Source organism: Ylistrum balloti, unplaced genomic scaffold (genome assembly GCF_031769215.1).
Source record: "Ylistrum balloti isolate Yb309-2 unplaced genomic scaffold, AGI_CSIRO_Ybal_v1 Utg369950, whole genome shotgun sequence".
In the NCBI taxonomy this organism is placed as follows: Eukaryota; Metazoa; Mollusca; class Bivalvia; order Pectinida; family Pectinidae; genus Ylistrum; species Ylistrum balloti.
In genome coordinates this window covers 23,145-44,446 of record NW_026782053.1, presented here as the reverse complement: position 1 = coordinate 44,446, position 21,302 = coordinate 23,145, and the positions used below count along the sequence as shown (strand labels likewise).

At 34.2% G+C, this 21,302-nt stretch overlaps 2 protein-coding genes across 2 annotated transcripts; one reads left to right on the top strand and one right to left on the bottom strand.

Annotated features, from left to right (window-relative positions):
* Positions 1-2,328: 2,328 nt before the first annotated feature.
* LOC132547362 (TNF receptor-associated factor 3-like) lies at positions 2,329-7,806 on the top strand. Its single transcript, XM_060211123.1, has 7 exons — positions 2,329-2,401; positions 2,632-2,855; positions 3,008-3,112; positions 3,444-3,531; positions 5,094-5,242; positions 5,870-5,957; positions 7,009-7,806. The coding sequence occupies exons 2-7, from the start codon at positions 2,655-2,657 to the stop codon at positions 7,638-7,640; spliced, it is 1,263 nt and encodes a 420-aa protein (XP_060067106.1). The 5' UTR covers positions 2,329-2,401; positions 2,632-2,654; the 3' UTR covers positions 7,641-7,806.
* An 11-nt stretch (positions 7,807-7,817) lies between these two features.
* LOC132547361 (protein amnionless-like) lies at positions 7,818-18,098 on the bottom strand. The gene is made up of 12 exons (XM_060211122.1): positions 18,053-18,098; positions 17,045-17,211; positions 16,790-16,889; positions 15,429-15,649; positions 14,590-14,748; positions 13,886-13,982; positions 13,341-13,556; positions 13,096-13,182; positions 10,377-10,485; positions 9,758-9,944; positions 8,446-8,562; positions 7,818-8,158 (listed from the first exon to the last, which is right to left on the bottom strand). The coding sequence occupies exons 1-12, from the start codon at positions 18,096-18,098 to the stop codon at positions 8,060-8,062; spliced, it is 1,605 nt and encodes a 534-aa protein (XP_060067105.1). The 3' UTR covers positions 7,818-8,059.
* Positions 18,099-21,302: the final 3,204 nt, after the last annotated feature.

Below are 21,302 nucleotides of genomic sequence, written 5' to 3'. Positions count from 1 at the left end.
TATCTCTATCACACAAAACTGTGCTGAATGCGAAATTTGTAAGTTTGATATCATTGTTAGACATATGATATTTTTTTTATACTCAAATCAGTTTAAATACACTTCCGGTAATATATATTTCTATCACACAAAACATAAAAATGTGCTAAATGGGAAGTTTGTAACTTTAGACGTAAGAGACGTGACTGATTCATTGGCAGTTTAAGATAAGTTTGATATCATTGTAAGACAGCATATGAATAGACAGTCGTGAATCTCGTCTTATTAGTTTTAGTAAATATAAATTAACATATAATTAAATAGTTTATAATATTTCTTAATTAATTTGATTTTACTTATTCCAAATTATTACGAATATAACAGACAAAATTGAACCAATACATTGTGATGTACACTGCTTTATTTCATAATTGATTTTAATACGAGAAAATTGTATTTTACCCTTTTAAAGCATATGTCCAACCTACTCGGTTTTCATAATCCACTCTATAAATAAAGACCACCTCATGTATATATCACCCGATACAGCTATATTTAGCAGTGGTAGTTCCATTGGAAATCCCAAAATTAATCTATAAATAGATAGAATACATAGAAGGAGTTGGGATATATACAAGTGATTCATCTGTGTATTGTTCATTAATGTTTTGTATTTTTTGTATTTGAATAACAAGATTCTCGGTAGATTTAAGATGACCTGATCTATAACCATGTAAATATTTGACTGTACCAAGGATTAAAAGCGTACTGTACAATTAATGTTAAGAAATTCAGATTGATGTGCAGATGGATAAGTCTTTTCAAGGACTCACATATTTTCACATTTCATATAAACTTCCTAACTATTTCATCGCTTTAATAAATGTGCTGATTTGCCCTCGAATGAGCATTTTTGCATTTGTGTTCATCTTAGAATATGCTGTCTTGTTCTTGGTATGGTTAGAATATCTTACAAAAGGTTAAGTGACGATACAGCGTTCTATGCTATTTTCAACTAATGAAAACAGATAAGGATTTCTACCAAATAGGACAGAAATATCGACACTTCCGGTAATAGATATCTCTATCACACAAAACTGTGCTGAATGCGAAATTTGTAAGTTTGATATCATTGTTAGACATATGATATTTTTTTTATACTCAAATCAGTTTAAATACATTATGGCAATGATTTATCATTACGATTGTACAATGTATAATGTAGATTACAAGTCGGTTAAAACAAAACCGGAAGTCGTTACTTGCTTATTTTTGTTTCCGTTTATGGCAGCATATATTTGTCTCGTTATTATATTTCTGGTACGTTGGAGATAAGGGTAGAGAAAGAATCGTTTCCAAATTTGGGGGTAGGACAGATAAAATATCTTTCCTCGAAGGAGATTCGCGGCAGTCTAACCATTAGAATAGACAGTCGTGAATCTCGTCTTATTAGTTTTAGTAAATATAAATTAACATATAATTAAAAAGTTTATAATATTTCTTAATTAATTTGATTTTATTTATTCTAAATTATTACGAATATAACAGACAAAATTGAACCAATACATTGTGATGTATACTGCTTTATTTCATTATTGATTTTAATACGAAAAATTGTATTTTACCCTTTTAGAGCATATGTCCAATTTTAAGACATTAATACTGATTTTAGGTTTTCATATATTCGTATGTTTTTTCGGATAAACTTGATAAACATTTCTATCGGAACTAGTAAGCATTCTGATATCAAGATACGGATAAACATGACATCTGATCGTAATAAAGTTATCATACGGATATGTTTCCAGCTATCTGAAGGTCATATCGAAGAGTCACCCATTTCAGTGTACTTGATCTGTTTATAGACTATTTACAATATTATAGATTAGTCATCTGTGATCAGGACATCCTGTACTGATAATATTTATAAATAAAAAATGACATTGTAGAGAGTTTACAGAGATAAGAGTTTAACCTACATGGTTTTCATAATCCACTCTATAAATAAGGCTACCTCATGTATATATCACCAGATACAGCTATATTTAGCAGTGGTAGTTCCATTGGAAATCCCAAAATTAATCTATAAATAAATAGAATACATAGAAAGGAGTTGGGATATATACAAGTGATTCATCTGTGTATTGTTCATTAATGTTTTGTACTTTGTACTCCTCTCGAGAGCAACAAATGCAGGTAATTTTTATAGATTGATATAGATTTGATTAATCATAATCGAAATTTCAGATAAAATAGAAAAGATTGTCGGATACGCTATCAGCATATAGACTGTGTAACGAACTACTTAGCGTAGCGTAGCCATTTATGATAGTTATTGTTATATACAGGTAAGCAACAGCTAGAAGTGCCTTGTCATACACAGACTTTTGTTCAAGGAGTGAGCAGTGAGCATAAGCCAACGGTAAGTCATTGTTTTGGCATTTAACATGTATTTAAGTTCCCACCGACAATTATATAAAACTACGTGTAACTGTTATCGTTATAGATTAGATAAAAAGCCTCGGATTAGACATGATATGCAAAAATATGAAAATCAATGTTTTGAGCAGAATCCTATCTATGGACTGAATTTAATCATTATTACTGTCAGTAAGTAAATTTCAATACCATTATTTTGATGTTATACAACAGGGCAAAATACTGTACCATCAAACATGTCTGACGCAAGAAAAGTGAAATACCTGGATCCACCTACTTGGAGCATGTGTTGTCAGTGCAATTATGTATTGACAAAACCTTTGCAGCTGCCATGTGGTCATCTAGTCTGTGAGGAATGTGTTGATGGTCTATTTGGAAATGAGACAATGATTTCATGTCATGTCGATAAATGTGGAGATCAAATTTTCAAAAATAAGGTATGACAATTTTTATTTCATTTTTCCTAATAATTACATATTGACATCAATTTAAATCGATATTTCAATGAAATGTTTTCAATATCCCATATCTTTTTTTGGTTGCTGAAGGCAAAGCATTTCTACATTTATAAGCTATGTTTCTTTGTAAGGTGTTTCCTGACAAACACATCGAACGAAAACTTCAGAACCTCGATGTGTACTGCACTAAAAGGGAAAATGGCTGTATGGAGGTAATGGCTCTAAAGGATCTTCAGGTATTATGAATATTCCGATGATGATTCTGATTTTAAAAGTAATCTGGTGGCCATTTTATTTGCTACATATTTTAAAAAAATTACATGTAAATAACAAAGTATATTATGATGAAATAGAAACTGAGGAAAGCAGTGTCTGGTCTACAGTATACTGTATACTGTAATTGTGAGTTTACATAATGCTCTCGAACCCCCTACCCCCATCCCCACCCCAGATAATGCATTATTAAAGCACACATATATACAATTTGAAGCCAAATCACCCCAATCTAAGCTTATGTTACTGTTTTATAAGAATTATTTCCCTATTCTAAATGTGTCTGCCTTCCAGAATCATTTATTAGCTGACTGCGGGTATATCGGAGATGAATGTCAATGTGGAAAAGCAAACATCAAGGTAACCTCTGTTGACCTCCGTTGTTCGATTATTATGATATATTATCAGTCTAAATTTATGTTGAAATAATGAAGATAGTATATTATTAAGTAATTTTATCCATGTATGTTGAGATATGTACTTTTAAGACAAAAAACACTATATCAATTATAGAAATGCCTCTTTGAACATTCTGCGATCCTTGACAGAATTACATTATTACAACTGCATTTCTAATAATTAGTGCAAATACACTCTCTACACCGTCTACCATTTTGATTTTTTTTATATAAATAAAGTCATTATATCTGCAGAACTTACATTGATTTCAAGACATGTGTATGGTCTTATATGATAATAAATGCAATCAGTAGAAGTAAGCTGTAATTGGACTACAATTTATTGTTTAATATTGATGTTTGTAAGCATCAGATAATAATTTTAAGACACTAATGAAAGACTATAATTCTGCAGGTAAAGATTTTTTTTTAATTATATTATCTGATGGAATTACATTCAGTTTAAAAAGTCAGCCACGCTGTTATCGAAATTTAAAATTAAGTGCTGAAAAGAAATATCGTCGTATGTTCGGTTGTATATATGTAAATAGTAGTTGTCCGGAGCATGATTCACCAAAGCTTGTGCTTTTGTGACTGCAGAAAGATGACTTAAGAGAGAGGAACAATCACCATATATAACAACCACAAGTTTGTTAGAGCGTAAATTTAGATATTATGCTTCATCATAGATTATCAATAATTTTGTGTAAATGTTTTTTATATACATACATATCTAAGACAATGATTAACAGATATCAAATAACACCCACCTATTGTGAAAGAAAAATTTGATATGATATTTCTTTAAGATACACTTACATGTATTATGAGGAAATTATATATAATGCCACCAATTGATGCTGCTTTCGTAATCTATTTATAGATATCGAATATATCATTTATCATTTTTATATAAGTTATAATTGAAGTAAGATCTCACCTTCGTAACTCTAAATCATATGTTACATCATTATTGCAAACGAAGTAATACTTAATTTAAAACAAAACTTGCATGATTTATATTTTTCCTTGTTAACAATAGAATTTGCTGAATTTGACAGAACAGTTAAATGAATAGTCTAACTAGTTGTTGTAAAGGTGTTCTGCGGTGCAATCCAGTTCCACAGCTGTCTGCGCTATTTCTAATAGCCTTTCGCAGAGACGTGAGCGTTGTCAAACCATATGTAACATGGTATGGTCATGTGGGCTTTGTAAGTAAAACACCTAAATAAAAGGACAGCGTTTAATAAGGCAGATTTCAAATCTTGCAAAAGGAAGATTTTCTTCTGAAATTATTTATTTTCTTTGAATTGAAATGGTTACTTCTGATATCAATCAAGTATGAGCAGTTCTGAATTAAAAATGCATGTTTATACCCTTAGGTAATCCCGTTAGGTTAGAATGTTAGGAAACATGTGTTTGTAATAGGAACCGCTTATACTATGAATGTGTCTTGTTGAAATGAAAGATTTTTCTGAAAATTGTTTATCTTACCCGATGTTTTTTTCTGAAAGAATAACCTAAATCCTTATTAAACGGTTTTCTTTTCACGCCAAATGTACCGGCTTTTCAAAACCTTCTAAATGTTTTCCAGTGAAAGATTTTATTTTGGGTAGATGTTACTTGTATAATTCATTTACACAGGCGGAATCACGAGACGCTTCCATTGGAGCCTCCATTCTAGAAGAACACAAGGTATGTTGTTTTTTCTCGATATGGTTACGGATAAATGTCGTATGCGGAAAGCCGGAAAATCTATTCTAGTTTTAGTAAAGAAAACTTTTCGCAAACCTTGCTCTGACCAAATCATAATTTGTATTGAAACGCGCTATTCTTTTATATATCATTCACACAATGATTTGATATTGCAGGTGATAAACTCTTTAGTCCTAGATGTTTACTGTAACGTAGATTCCACAGTTCAATTCCTTGAAGTAATGACGATGTTCAGTAAAGACACATATACCTTGAAATTTTGAAAAGAAAATTAAAATGAAATGTTGAATAAGTGGGCTAACACACGTCCTCATCTATATTTTGACATAACTAACGATAAATTTCAATTTGCCATAATACCTCTCCTATAGTTGGGTTTTTGCATTACTGCTGTATCCAAAAGAGGACGAAATACCTGTATAATGGAGTTTAAACAATTTTGTTCTATTTTACTATATCTAATTATTAATTTGAAATATAAGGTGCTGTTCTCCAGTCTATCTGTTGTACAATCTCACTATATACATGTATTCATATACATGTTTGTTACGTATGCTAGTGAAGAGCATTACCGTGAAATGACACATTTAACTTCTATGACTTTAGAGAATGAAGGAAACCAAAAAGGAGACATTTGAGCAAGTTCCAGATTTAAAAAATCAAAACGAAGAAATAGAGAAGGAAATCCAGGAAGGTATGTAAAACGTATATCTATTATTCTTTTTATCTCGAGGTCAGTAGTAAATACATTTTTTGTTCACATTGTTATCGTTTCTAGTTTAAATAAATATTCAGGTAATTTGTTGATTATATTTGTTGTTTCAAATAAGCTAAATGTATCAGCTGTCAATTTCAGATAGCGTATAAATTAATCATGCTCATAAAGAACAAATACACAATGTACCCTTTCAACCAACATTGTCCCTGTCGTTTAGCCTCATTAGAGTCGTTTCCTTTTCATCGTGTATTTTGATTGCCAGAATCTAAATATCAATTTAGCAAATTACTTGTTTTGCTTTAGATGACAAACTATAGTCTCAACTTTGTTGGTTTGAATGCCATGCTTAATAATCTATATTGATCCTCATTTTCAATGTCGGAGATCAAACTCGAACAATAAGATTCACAGGATAAATAATTTCACGCTCCTTGGCTCATTTTTGCCAAATAAATCTGACTCTTGAAATCATCTTCGTTTTATGCTCTTCAAAAAACTTTCTTTGGAACATAAAGTTGCCATTTCGTCCGTTCGTCCGAGTTTGCCCAAAGTTAGGCAATGAATCATGAATGGACCATGAACTAAGTCAGGGCCTGGAATCCCTTGATTACAGATTTATTGCCCTTTGTCAAAATTTCATATCCGAGGCATACGTATGCTAGCATTTAAAATAGGATAACGAAACTTAGTGTAAACATTGGCCATAATAAGATGATGTGTAATGTACCAAGTTCAGGGCCCGAAACCTTTTGATCAAATAATCATTGCACTTTGTTACAATTTTGTATCCAATAAAGTTGTTTCGAGGAGTATTAGTCGGTTTCACTTATAGTATTGTTTGATAAACACTCTGCGTTATATAACCACTTAATGGATATCACAACGTTTGACAAAACTGAACAGGACCGTTTCCTCCTAATTTATTTTTTCTAATTCCTGATTATCTGAAAACTAACCTTTAATTTGGTATATTTTCCATAGTTCATCGTTTCAAACGAAAAATCCTACTTTTTTTCATTAATAACAGCACAAGAAAAACTTCGTCAGTTTAATTGTTTGCAAAAGAAGATGACCTCAGTTAATGACCGTTTGAACCAGATCAGTCGACGACTTTATCATCAAGAACGTGCAAGTTACAACGGAGTGTTCCTGTGGGAAATCAAGGAATACAGGCAAAGACGTCTGGAAGCAAATGAAGGTGAAAATAGTTCCCCATTCTACTCAAGTTCTTTTGGATACAAGATGTGTGGACGAGTCTACCTCAACGGAGACGGCGAGGGCCGTGGAACACACTTGTCGTTCTTTTTTGTCATTATGAAGGGCGACCTCGATGCCCTTTTACCGTGGCCATTTCAGCGGCGCGTAACTCTGACACTGATGGATCAAGACACTGGGACACGGAACTTGTCTGAAACTTTCAATCCTGACACTATAAGCAACAACTTCAGAAGACCAGAATCGGAAATGAATGTTGCTTCAGGAATTCCAAGATTTGTAAAACATGGTATTTTGGAAACACCTACATACCTTCAGAACGACACAATCTTCCTGAAGATAGAGGTTGATGCGGGCAGCATCAATGAAGGCGATGCTTCTTCATTCCACGGTGATGAACACAATGTAGAATGCACAGAGGAAGAAGGTCAACAATCTAGGTAAACAAGGTACCTTGGAGCGAACATTGATTATTGGTTGAAGTTTGATATCCAACCAAAGACTCTTTTTTACTATTATAGGGCTAATTATACACTTGGCGACATTGAACAATTTCATGAAAAAAAACTCTGAATGAAAATTTTTCCTGTTCAAGGATTTTGTAATTATTTATTCGGACTGTTTAAGATTTTTATTGTAAGTGTCGTCAAAACATGTAACAGTTAGATTTGCACTAGATCTACAAAGATAAGAAATGTGTTATATGTCAAATGTACTCTATTTTAAGCAAATATAAACGGTTATCAAACTGTTTGTTATGTGTTGTAATGTTCATGTCGATAACGAGGACTTTGTGACATACAGGTTTGTTCCAATTCGAGGATAGTTTAAGAATCCGTGACAAAGTAATATGGTAAAGCTGTTTACAGGTTTAGTTTAGAACCCAGGTCTGTTCCCAGACTGTCGTCAACTTCGACCTTGACATCCACATCTGTTGGATCACTGAACATGGCGGATTCCTGCTACACATAAAAAAACAAAATAGACATACGCGCTGACATTTCAAAGTAAGCAAAAAAATTATTACAAGCTTCATGTGTCTATTTCAATATACTATATATTATTCATATTTTGCTTTTGATTTTCAAATCTTTCATTCGTTTAGTCTCGAGACATAGTCACTTTTCTACATTGTCTATTATGTCAAATACATAGACGTTTACAGATATTGCACCAAGAGCACGTGTTCTAGACTAGCTGATACGTACTGTATAGCAAAGGACACGAAATATACTATTAGATTTCTTACCACATTCTCATATAACGGATTATCAAACCCCAATCCGTTGTCATAGGATGGCTGTTCCTCAACTTCCGGAAGTTGGAGCGATGTTGGCATCATTTCGAGATCTAAAGGTTTCTCATTCTGCGAAAAAAGTTACAATTATATATATAAAAAAAATATATCAAACTATTAAATATCAACATACAAATTTTAGGTGAAACAAAAATCATCTGAACACTATAAGTCTATGTTAAATTAAGATATTTCAATTATCTCCAAATTTCGAACAGAAATATTTATCTGAGTAAACCTGAAAAGAAATATTCGGAAATAACTTATCCTAAAAACCGTTTATGATAATAGGTTGTTGTCACAGTAGCTATTACTTCGAAGATATTTTGTAGGTAGCAATAGAATGCTGAATATTTTTACAAGGTGGGTGCTAGTTTTATTTTCGATATTAGTAAGAAGAGAACATAAGTAAGCTATGCCTGAGCAATAACTCGAGCACTTGTTTCGAGAATGACCAAGTCAATATTGAAAATTAAGACACTTCTATCAACAGAGATTATCCCATGAAGATTAAAACGAAATACGACTAGTGAGTATAGTTTACTATATAGTAGAAATATACCGTTTTATACTCTCGTGATATTTTCCAACACAAGTTTGCTTTCATCGACAAACAAACAGGGATACGCTACTCTATTTTTTTCTATCGATGAAAAATACCATTTTGAGATTCGCACATTGTATCATCAGTGGTGTAACAATAATGAATGCATGTATGTTTTAGCATACACTCGAATTCCATTGAGATATTCTTCTTACTTCACCCCCAGACCCCCACTTCACCCCCAGAACCCCACTTCACCCCCAGACCCCCACTTCACCCCCAGACCCCCTCAGGGGCTTCGCCAATGGACCCTCTATTGAAAGCATACACTTCTAAAACCAATTGCTAAGCCACTGATTATAAACAAATACACATATTATTTACCACCATTTATACATCTAGTATTTGTTTTGTAAGCCTCTAATGTTCTCGAAACAACCAGGGCTGTACGAGAACAGGCGTCGTAGGGCACGGCTACCGGGAAAACTCGAAATCGGAAATGTGGAGAGCAGCAATATATTTCAGTTTCTTGAATGAAGCCTTATCCTTCAAATGAATGAAGTCTCCTTTTTTCTGTAGAGGATGTCGCCTTCTACGATAGCATGCGGTTGACAGAAGGCAGCTATTTTTGTCAGTTAAGGTACATGCCGTATTTGTTTGGATAAATAGCTATGACAATATGTTGTGACTTACTTTCAATTACATGCAGATGCCACTTACCGAGAGTGGATTATTGCCATACATGGGATTATCGAAACCTTGTGACTGCGCACCCACTGTTTCCGGTGTAACGGAAGACCCGCCGAACCGGTAAGAAAAAGATGGGGGCACTTCCAAACGCGGTTTATGGAATGATGGTTTAAAGGAAATTCTGTCAAACATCTTAAAAGCGATATCATCAGGTCCCCTAAAAGAAACCAAAACAAAACGTCAGACATATAATTGTTACGACTTTGATAAGACTGATAGGTTTGAAGGTGAGTAAGCCATCTTCATATTTAGCAAACCCATTCTTGCATCATATCCGCTATATAATTCATATATGATAATAAAGCATAAGAAGTGATTTATAAACTCACCAAGAAAATACAAGCATGTCAACATAACAATGATCCATACTCAAATTCAATATAATTAGAGCAAAATATAAACAAAAATATTTGAAAATAAGACCAGGTGTTCCGGAAGAGTGAATCATAGTTCTATGCTCTAAACCAAAGTGTCTCTACGTTATTACTTTGCAGCGTCTAGACATTAAAGGCTTTAATGTATACCTTTTAAACGCTTGACAATAGAAATCTATTTTTAACATTATGACAAAAATTTATATAATGCCTACCTGGTTTTACGGCGGTAGAATAATGTTCCCAGAAATATACTAATTAGGAGAACTATTAGCAGGCCAACAACGATCCCAGCAATCTCACCGCCGGACATCGCCAACCTAGCTGTAACGCAGAAATATACTCATTAGGAGAACTATAAGTAGGCCAACACCGGACATCGCCAACCTAGCTGTAAAGGGGAACATGGTACTATAGATGTTTATTATGACTAAAATGTGCTGCAACATGGATTACTTATGTTGGATGGATTACTTTATACTGCTTCCTAAATCAGGGAACGTATCATGTTGCTAATGTATATGCATCAACTTGATCTATTTCACAATAATTGCGAAACAAGTATTAAGCTTATATCAATCACTCTTTTTAGCACGGATGGAAGGGGAGGAAACCGGAGTATGCGAGGACAATCCACGAGGTCGGGCAGGTGACTCCATGCCTTTTTTAGGTCCGTTCCAGGAATCGAACCCCGGACGTCTAGGTGAAAGGCAAGTGCATTACCACTGCGCCAAGAGACCGCCCGGTGAAGTTATACGTGTATAGGGATGCACGGTCCAATTAATTAAATGCATTTACGTAGGACGAAAACAAGGGTTGAGCAATCTGCTTGAAAGATGGCTTGTTAACAGAGAAAATGTGTTAGCGCTAGTTATCATTGGTCTCGGTAGTAGGTTGTGATTTCGAATCTGGATGAAACTGATGGTGGATATCCAGAAATATTTCATAAAATTCATCGCCGTATTATTTTCTAGCTACAATGTAACAAAGGTCGTGTAATTCTGCGTTCGAAGAGAGGTGTCATCGTTACGCATAGCGCATGGCGCGAACACAGAATGTATTTGGGACATGACAACCATTGCAGAGTAAAGCAGTGTCATCATAGCCTTTAAAGGGATATTCCAACGAAGCTGCTAAATGAAAAATTTGGATAGCATCAAAACATCTCTTTTTTGGTCAATTTGGACAAGCGAAATTGGGTAATCCGGAACTGTAAGATCATAGATTTTATCGGAGTATTTGGTAAATACACAAGTGTGTATGCTGTTCACTATAATTTCTACTTGGGTTACAATTCTGCTACTTCACAATGCTTATTTTCTGTGGGTTTTATGATTTACACAAATATTTCATTCTGTTAAACTTATAACAACACAAACCTGTTGTGACGTAATCAGGGCCGCATGAACGTTTGCAAACCGATCAAGCTAGATCTATTAAGAATTTCCACAAATTAAATATCATATGTTAGTTTGAATGGTAAATTAAGGTGTTCGATATTCATAAGAACATTAGCAAATGGTTTTGTACAGTTTTGTTCAAAAGCATCTCACGGATGAAGGTAATTTTCATCATTTGCACAATGATTGTAATGACTTTTTCAATGTCACACAAAGTGCAGTGTAGTCTTCGTTTAGTGTGATTAGAATGATACAAAATATATAGCTCACGTGTGTAAGTGTACATAACCTGTAATATATTCAGCTGTAAACTGTTACCAGATGGTAGTTTACAGTCGATATGAATGCAACTTGCAGTTGATATATAATCATGTCGTTCTAACATTCTATTTATATGTCATCCGAGTTGTATTCATATTGTCTCTATACTACCACCTGGTTACATTTAAGTACTTGATATATTGACTGCCACGTGTAGGTTTTGAATCTGAAACCAAAACAATGCGTTTAAATTTCAGCAAAATAGTGACGTCAGCAAAATTCAAAACTGAAAACAGCCGAAATTTTACCGGATCATAAATTTAACTACTAAAAATTCCAAACGCACAGTACTCTACTTCTTTTTTTTTCTTTGTTTGGAATATAAGCCGTTTATTGGGATTTGATATTTAGTAATTAAGAAATGTTGCGGCTCTCTATCCGATTGCACAGAGGGATTTTTTTTTTCAGTGTTTCTGTGATTTTCAAAACAGAATAACCGTGGAATTTCTAAATGGAAGTATTTCCTGTCAAACAATGATAACAAGAAGTGACAAGATCACAGGGACATTTTGCTTGTAACGGATTCAATGTGTGGCCTGTCCGATTAACGTCTTGCAAACAGTGTGTTAATGTGCTAATAAGAATGACATTAAGGCTAATTCATATATTTGGCATTAAATGGGTTCTGACAGGAATTTATAGTTCTGTAAAGTCACATTTAAAGCCTTACAATGTCGGATGGGTCAGTATTCCGACACCAAAAATGACTGGCGGCCATTTCTGTTTGCCAGGAGACATCTTGGAGTATTCCTACACAACCGTATCACCATTAGTTATAGTATACAGTCTCGTATACTACTAAACTCTAGTTTACTTATGACATATAAGCAACTGCAACACAGTATATAGATATTCACACATACATATACATTCTCACATACATGAAATCTACACCTAGATTTGGTTATGAAACATAACACTTCCTTTCCTTTTCAAATAGCGGGCGTGTGCAATATCAATTTCAACACGATTTGTTAAAAGTTGAAATGAAAATATCAAGAAGTTACATTCTCAGATAGCAAGCTCTTCTTTCCTGGAAACTAATGGTGATTTTAAATATGAACGAACATTCTAATACATATATATATATAGTATGCAGTCTCGTCTACTTAACTATATTATGTCAGTGAGCTTATTTTCATATATATATATATGAAAATTAGCTCACTGAAACGTTAATTATGAAAATAGAAACAAAGTACTGGTAACTTACAAGTTTGTGCTCCATGCGTCGGGTTTAATCCAGATGATGTTTCCATAGAAACACTGCGGATAGCATATATAAATCTCCCACTGTTATCTAAATACAAAAAAGAATATATATTTTAAGATCGAATACAAAGGCAGTATTAATAGATCGGTAAAGCTACGTAACTAAAACCGGTTTGATTATTTCATTCAAATGATATTTTTGATAATATTATTTTCTTAGAGGTATATTATGTGATAAATATTTACCGTTGTCTAAATCAGATTTCATCTGCTTGCCAGCCTTTATACTCAAGTCACCAGACACATCCGACAACACTATCTGTACATGCCCGTCCGACATCTTGGATACGATGTACTGGACATCTTTATATTTATCGTTGTCGTCAAGGAAACGACGCTGTAAGCCATCGCGTAAATCAGCAAAGTTGAACCCAGTTCCGTACTGAATAGATAATATGGCACCTGTGTAGAATTATAATTATGTAGCGTACATTTGTGGAAAAAGTAAACAAAAAACAAAACAAACAAACAAACAAAAAATAAATAAACCCAGGATTTTTCTTTGAAACGAAAAATTAATTATACAACGCAATTGGCAGAATAAAGTTATTTTTCTAAGTAAAAATCTCCCCGCGTCTCAACTCCGTTAAATCAACCATTTTAATGGTACAGCGAAGAAAGCAAAGTGCAATCTTTTCATGAAATCGATTTTTTTTCAAATAATTTCTGATTGATTGGTTTTAAAAACTCATGTTTAAATAGTTCTCCTACTGAAAATCACCGAAACCTACCACATATCTCGCAACATGATCCAGATGGACGTATGGGTTGTTTACAACGGATCCGTGAACAAAATGGGTTTTTGTATCTACACACACTTTTTAAAATCTGAAACAAAGTGGGTTTTTTTTGTTTAATTATTGCCTGCAAATAAAAAATGGCTTAACAATAAGAAACGAACCAATTTAAAGTATAATCAATACATACGTGTATATATACACACAGACAAGCAAAACGGCAATTTGTTAAGGCAATATGGCCCTTTATCAAAACGAAAAAATATTGCATCACATACATGTATAGAACATAAAACAAAGTTATAAACTATGATATAAAACGCTTAGTGAAAATCTTAGTGTCTCGATGATCTTTTTGGCCGATAGACCCCGAAGGCCCTTTAAAAGGGCCAAAAAACACCTGAAGCTTTGTGTCAAAAAGATAATTGTATGAAATCCAGGTGTTTTTGTTCCATAGCCTATGAACGTATATGTCTTATCGCAAAGAAAATAATTGGAGTGTCACTCCGAAGAAAGGAGTTTACTGGTACATCTCACTCCGTCTCTATAATAAGGACTTGTTAATTAAAAATAAGGAATTTTACCTTAAAAAATTTAATTGATGTATGTATAGGTAGAATAAAAATGTATTTATAAACATTTCCGCACACAAGCCATGAATTGCATATTAAACTGATATGTTACTACTGATATTTTACTTGTTGTCCATCGTTTCCGCATGCGCAGCCAGTTGGATCCGTACATTTCTGTCTTGCAATTAGTACAGAAGACCTACTTCCGGTGCTCGGTGGGATTGGGAACATCATTTTCCCGTCACTGGTGTTCAGGAACTCGGAGAATCCTGTCGTAGTGTATGCCTAAGAACACATAAGTGATATCATACCGAGGTTATACAAGTAATGATCATCTGTATTTAAAAAGCGATGGGGAATGTAATGACAAGTCAGCGCTGTCCCAGTATGTCTGTAGCAGAGCATTACAGATTACAGGAACACAGCATTAAAATACTTGTTCTCACTGGTGTAATTAAGGAAACGTGTTGACAGTAAATTGAGGTTGACGACAAAATAGAAATGTCATTGAGGATAATGATTTTGTATCTGAAGTCTTTTTTTCAGTGTATCTTATATACTTATCATATTATTCAGTTTTAAGTTTTGCTCTATAAGGCTCTGAAACACGAATCTTCTAAAACTCATTTCTTAAAACTTTATATGAAACGAAATTTCTCAAGACCACATATGCTTATGTAATGTCAGATATCCGAGAAATTATCTGCAGATACAGAAGGCATCATATATCTACATATTATGTTGTCTGTAACTATTAATGGGCCACTTACAACGTAAGCGTTGCCGAATTGACTACAGCACTTTGTACCATTTTTTGGGGTGGGGTCTATAATTTCTTCACCATCTCGTCACACTATTTTCGACCTTAGTGTACATATAATTACAGCCGAAAACAGTTGTGTTAAAAGAAATCCTATTCTATTGACATTACCAACTTGCAGAAAATGTTCCGAATAGCTACTTACAGTGCCTGTAATCTTCAGAGTATTTATCGACAGTGTCAATCCTGATTCCACATTTACGTAATAGGAATTATATTTAGGGAATACCACATCATCGGTCTGACACGGGATCTTCTCGGAATCGAGAAGAGCTGCAGAATTACAACTTCCCGTCTCTGTATCGGACGCACACCAGTTGGAATAGTCCAGCCAACCGTAGGGGTATGACAGGTTGAATGTAATCTCTGAAGTCGGATTGATAATACGTACATATATAGATACATGTTTGCAATTGCGACTGTTTCTTAATCGGTAACCTCAGTTTCGCACTGTATTTCTCAATCACTAGAGAGCAGAATGTGAACGATGTCCTCGATACTCCAAGAATTACCGCCATGTTCGCTCACTCACCTCTGGATCCATCATGTCATGGCAACATTGAAGGTTCCATGCGTGACACCTTATGGACAAGACGAAAAGACTAGTTTGATCCTTTGATGTACATCAAACGAATCTCGAGGTCGCATACCGGTGTTTCGTTATGGCTTTAGAGTTTACAGTGTGATACTCCATTGTAATCTTCAAAAGGGGCGTATCAGCCAATGATTAGTTCGTTTTTTTCTCCTGGAAGCAATCAAATTATGTACTTCGCTATGCCTGCAATTTCCCAATGACAAGTTCCAGGGGTGTAGAGAACGAAAGTGGTCGTAGCCCCTGGAGTATCGCGGATGACCCAGTTCCTTAGCTTTCTATTGTTTTCCCTTGGAAGGGGTCTCAAGTTGGTTCCCTGTTTCCGTTTTCGTTTAAGAAAAACGGAACTGGAAACCGGACCCCAGTTCCGTTTTAAAACTGAAATACTACCAACAATGGAACTTGAATCATAACACTAAATCTGTTTAACATGAATTTATGTTTTCTGAAAATGGCACGACCAACGGGCATGAATCTGATATAGGAAAGGGCCCTTCAATGTTTGGGCCCATCATATTTTAATATCCGTGATCATTGACATTGTCAACTGGAGTATCTAAGTATTTCCCTATATTTCATATATATATATATATTGATTCTATTACCTAGTAATACAATTATGAAAAATTGTTGTAAGTAAAATATGAATGTTTTAGGTGAATAAAGTAATGAAAGTGCAAGAACTTTTTTTTTTCTTTTTACTCAGGAAAAAAGGACGGGCTTTCAGTGCAATTTGTAAATGGCTGTTTTCTATAGATAAACATGACAACATGTTCTTCAAAGAAAAAAAATGATTTCATTAACTTAAATGTGTTTCGTAAAGAATACTCACCTTTTGCATGATGAATAACATACATTGAAACTTTTTTTTTTTTTTTAAATTCGTAAAAATCAGAAACTCTTTGATCACTAACCGGATCCAGAACTAAGACACTCCGCGCTGTGATCTGGCTCGTTAGTGAAAGCAATCGCACTTCCGGGGCCAAATATCATCTCTCCATTTTTAGGTAATACCTAAGAGAGAAAAACAGTTTTCAAGAAAACGATGTATAAGACACGTATACAAGTCCACAAAAACATATCATTGCGATTGGATACTTATATATTTCAGCTCTGACAATGTCGATATTCAATGTGTGCTCGATGCTGAAATGTATAAATATACGTACAATCTGTTGTAGAGTGGTGTTGATTTGAATGTATATGGATGGACTCTCCTCTGGAATAACGACAATATCATCACCACACGGTGGTCGGTTCTTGTCCCAATTAATTGGGTTGCCGAAGTTTGCATTTGGTAGCCATATCTTGTATATGCATTGTACCGATGGAGCTCCTGAATAAAGAAAATGAGAGAAATTATGGCATGAAATACACAGAGGTAGAATCTATAAAATTCTGTGCTACACGAAACGACACACTTTAACAACCTTCTTCAAGTTTGTGTAAAATTTAAATGAAGTATTTTTTCGGTCGAATATGTGGATACTGTACAATATCATATTACACAAGTTTAAGAATATTAGTTTTAGCAGAATTTTCTTTTATAAATCACCATTTAAGACAAAAGAGTTTACCCTATGAAAACTTTCTCAAATCCATATTATTTAATATATGTATGAGTGTTCACAATTTCTATTCTGAAGCTGTTTGTCCATATCTATCATTGTACTGTTTTATTTCAGTCTCTGCTTTCTAGAGACGTAGTTTTTAATAGAAAACTGTTTGCTTTGTTTCAGAGTGAATGTAACAAGTCTTAATTTGGTGTTGTGTACCTGTATAATTTGGATTCTGTTTAAGATTATGAAATATTAAAGAACATCCTTATAAAGCTGTTTGACGAGTGTTATCTAAAAGACAGGAATAATTTAATTTTGCATGGAATCATCATGGTTTAGTGAGCATTTCAAATATCACTGGCAAACAGCTTATAACCCAACTTTTGAATAAATACGAATTTCAATTTTTTTTAGATAATTGGAAATTGAGTTTTTTCTTTTATTTATTGGTAACACTGTAATACTAAATATCAAATAGAATTAAATATCCACATCATCAAATACGATCTGAAAACTACAAGGCATAGATAAAATGCTATGTACGGATAAAGAACATTTATGTTATCAAAGTGACTTTCTTAATTATGGTACGACAAAAATCAGATAAAAAAATCTTACCTATAAATATCAGAAACAGAATGCTGCTCACTTTAAGACGGTTCATATTGTCACTGTTGCAGTAGGTTCGTTGTGTATTTTATGCTAGGGGGCGTACTCCCTGGTTGAAATGCTAAATTACCACAGAGTGTATCAGTACCTCGCAGTATCATGATCCGCAATTACAGCTGTAAATCAGGCGAAGTTTCTTCAGCGATAAGTCACGTTGCGGTGCGTTAATTATGTTGACGTGCTGATAACGGGTAACACACACGGACCTGATAAATATGCTAAATATCTTGTTGAATTTGAATCCGTCTTGGTCAATATGGAATATGTATCATTCTTAAACGTTTTTGGAGAATTATACTAACATTTAGTAAGAATTATGCCGCTCTTCGATGTGTTATTTATATCGAATTTTAAAGAACGTTAAACATTAAAGAGTCACCTACACTGTAGCTAATCCTTAATCCCTGTGATAAATCTACATAAGTATGTGTATCTACCTTATCACTATTTACTATTTCACTATAACATCCTGGTACCGGTACCATACTGTAAACGTCTACAACAAGACCGTTATATAACGCACGTGTGTGTTCAAACTTAATTTTCTGAACTGCACATCTACACCCACCATTGTAACCAGGCCCCACTTGTATAAAACATCTCAACTTGAGATTTCCTCAAGTCGAGATTTTCCTCAGCTAATATCTCCATGAAAATATCTTGTATGAAAATTCCTCAAGGAATTTCAGGACATCGTAGCCGATGACTTCCTCCTGTTCCTTGAGAAAAATTTATACAAGCCGTTTTTTAAGAGATATTAGCTGAGGAAAATCTCGACTTGAGGAAATCTCAAGTTGAGATGTTTTATACAAGTGGGGCCAGGTTACACTAGCTTGTACAATGTACATATACATCCACCATAATAAGTATGTTACACTAACCGGTACACTATACATCCACCATAATAAGTATGTAACACTAACCGGTACACTGTACATCTACATCCACCATAATTAGTATGTTACACTAACCGGTACACTGTACATCCATCATAATAAGTATGTTACACTAACCGGTACACTGTACATCTACATCCACCATAATTAGTATGCTACACTAACCGGTACACTGTACATCCACCATAATAAGTATGTTATACTAACCGGTACACTGTACACTGTACATCCATCATAATGAGTATGTTACATTAACCGGTACACAGCACACTGTACATCTATCATAATGAGTATGTTACACTAACCGGTACACTGTACATCCATCATAATAAGTATGTTATACTAACCGGTACACTATACATCCACCATAGTAAGTATGTTACACTATCCGGTACAATGTACATCTACATCTACCATAATAAGTATGTTACACGAACCGGTACACTGTACATCCACCATCATAAGTATGTTACACTAACCGGTACACTATACATCCACCATAATAAGTATGTTATACTAACCGGTACACTGTACATCCATCATAATAAGTATGTTACACTAACCGGTACACTGTACATCCACCATAATAAGTATGTTACACTAACCGGTACACTATACATCCACCATAATAAGTATGTTATACTAACCGGTACACTGTACATCCATCATAATAAGTATGTTACACTAACCGGTACACTGTACATCCACCATAATAAGTATGTTACACCGGTAACCGTATGTTACACTAACCGGTACACTGTACATCCACCATAATAAGTATGTTATACTAACCGGTACACTATACATCCACCATAATAAGTATGTTATACTAACCGGTACACTGTACATCCACCATAATAAGTATGTTACATTAACCGGTACACTATACATCCACCATAATAAGTATGTTATACTAACCGGTACACTATACATCCACCATAGTAAGTATGTTACACTATCCGGTACACTGTACATCTACATCTACCATAATAAGTATGTTACACTAACGGGTACACTGTACATCCACCATAATAAGTATGTTACACTAACCGGTACACTGTACATCTACATCCATCATAATAAGTATGTTACACTAACCGGTACACTGTACATCCACCATAATAAGTATGTTACACTATCCGGTACACTGTACATCTACATCTACCATAATAAGTATGTTATACTAACCGGTACACTATACATCCACCATAGTAAGTATGTTACACTATCCGGTACACTGTACATCTACATCTACCATAATAAGTATGTTACACTAACCGGTACACTGTACATCCACCATAATAAGTATGTTACACTAACCGGTACACTGTACATCTACATCCACCTTAGCGGGACACTGTACATCATACCAAGTATTGTAACCAGCTTACACTAACCTCTACACTGCATAGCTACACCCACCTTTGTAAATAGGATTCAGTGTAAATCTACGAACACCTTATTCTTTCTGGCTATTATTACTTGATGCGGAGGTAAGACAGTGTATTACAAGCACGTATACTTCATTTCAATGGGATACTTTTTGTTCTTTTTATCTGTATAGTTCAGAATATATAACGGAATATGTACCACGTTTAGTTGAAAAATGATACAATTATTAGAAGACTTACGTGTGACGTTTCGACTGCACTGTCACCTCCATTAGACAGTGTGACACCTGCCAGAAAACATTGTAACAGACATGTGAACCGTTACAACACTCTCCGATATCACTTAACATCTTCTACTGGTTGTGTTATAAAAACTTCTTCTGTTTCAATTTATTTTGATATGTTCCGAAATTTCGTGTTCGTCTACCTGTGGAATAAGTTCTCTGGTTACATGAACTCAACATTATCGTGTTGTATTTAAACGTTTAATACTATAGTTTCTTTTTTTTCCCCGAAGTATGTGCTTGAAATCATGGTTGTCTCCCTTTAAAGGTGATAAGCACTGAGACAGTGGTTTGGTGCATGTAAGGTTTAAGTACTCGATAAGGTCGCCATATACTTCTACCATTGGTGTTGCTGATCAACCTAGTTACATTCACTATTAATTTTCTTTTTTGTACGCAGTTAAACTTTCACATTATTACATATTTTTGGTGCTATTTATTTATGTAAATATATTTGTCTCTCCGTTCTCTCCTTATGATGTTTGGCTGCATTACTCACATTTCTTTTGTTTAAATATGAATACTATCAATGATTTCTGTACCTATATTAGACCGTGTTCCGATTATCGGATTGCAGGATTTTCGACGATGAACGATTGAAGTGTCAACCGTTTTAAGTTGATTGATG

Excerpts from the sequence above, each read along its gene's own strand:
- LOC132547362 (XM_060211123.1), top strand. The coding sequence starts at position 2,655 with ATGTCTGACGCAAGAAAAGTGAAATACCTGGATCCACCTACTTGGAGC. Across the intron at positions 3,113-3,443 it reads TGGCTCTAAAGGATCTTCAG|AATCATTTATTAGCTGACTG; the intron begins GTATTATGAATA and ends TCTGCCTTCCAG. Across the intron at positions 5,243-5,869 it reads CCATTCTAGAAGAACACAAG|AGAATGAAGGAAACCAAAAA; the intron begins GTATGTTGTTTT and ends CTATGACTTTAG.
- LOC132547361 (XM_060211122.1), bottom strand. The coding sequence starts at position 18,098 with ATGAACCGTCTTAAAGTGAGCAGCATTCTGTTTCTGATATTTATAG. Across the intron at positions 15,650-16,789 it reads GTGTCTTAGTTCTGGATCCG|AGATTACATTCAACCTGTCA; the intron begins GTTAGTGATCAA and ends ATCCGACTTCAG. Across the intron at positions 13,983-14,589 it reads GCGGAAACGATGGACAACAA|ATTTTAAAAAGTGTGTGTAG; the intron begins GTAAAATATCAG and ends ACTTTGTTTCAG.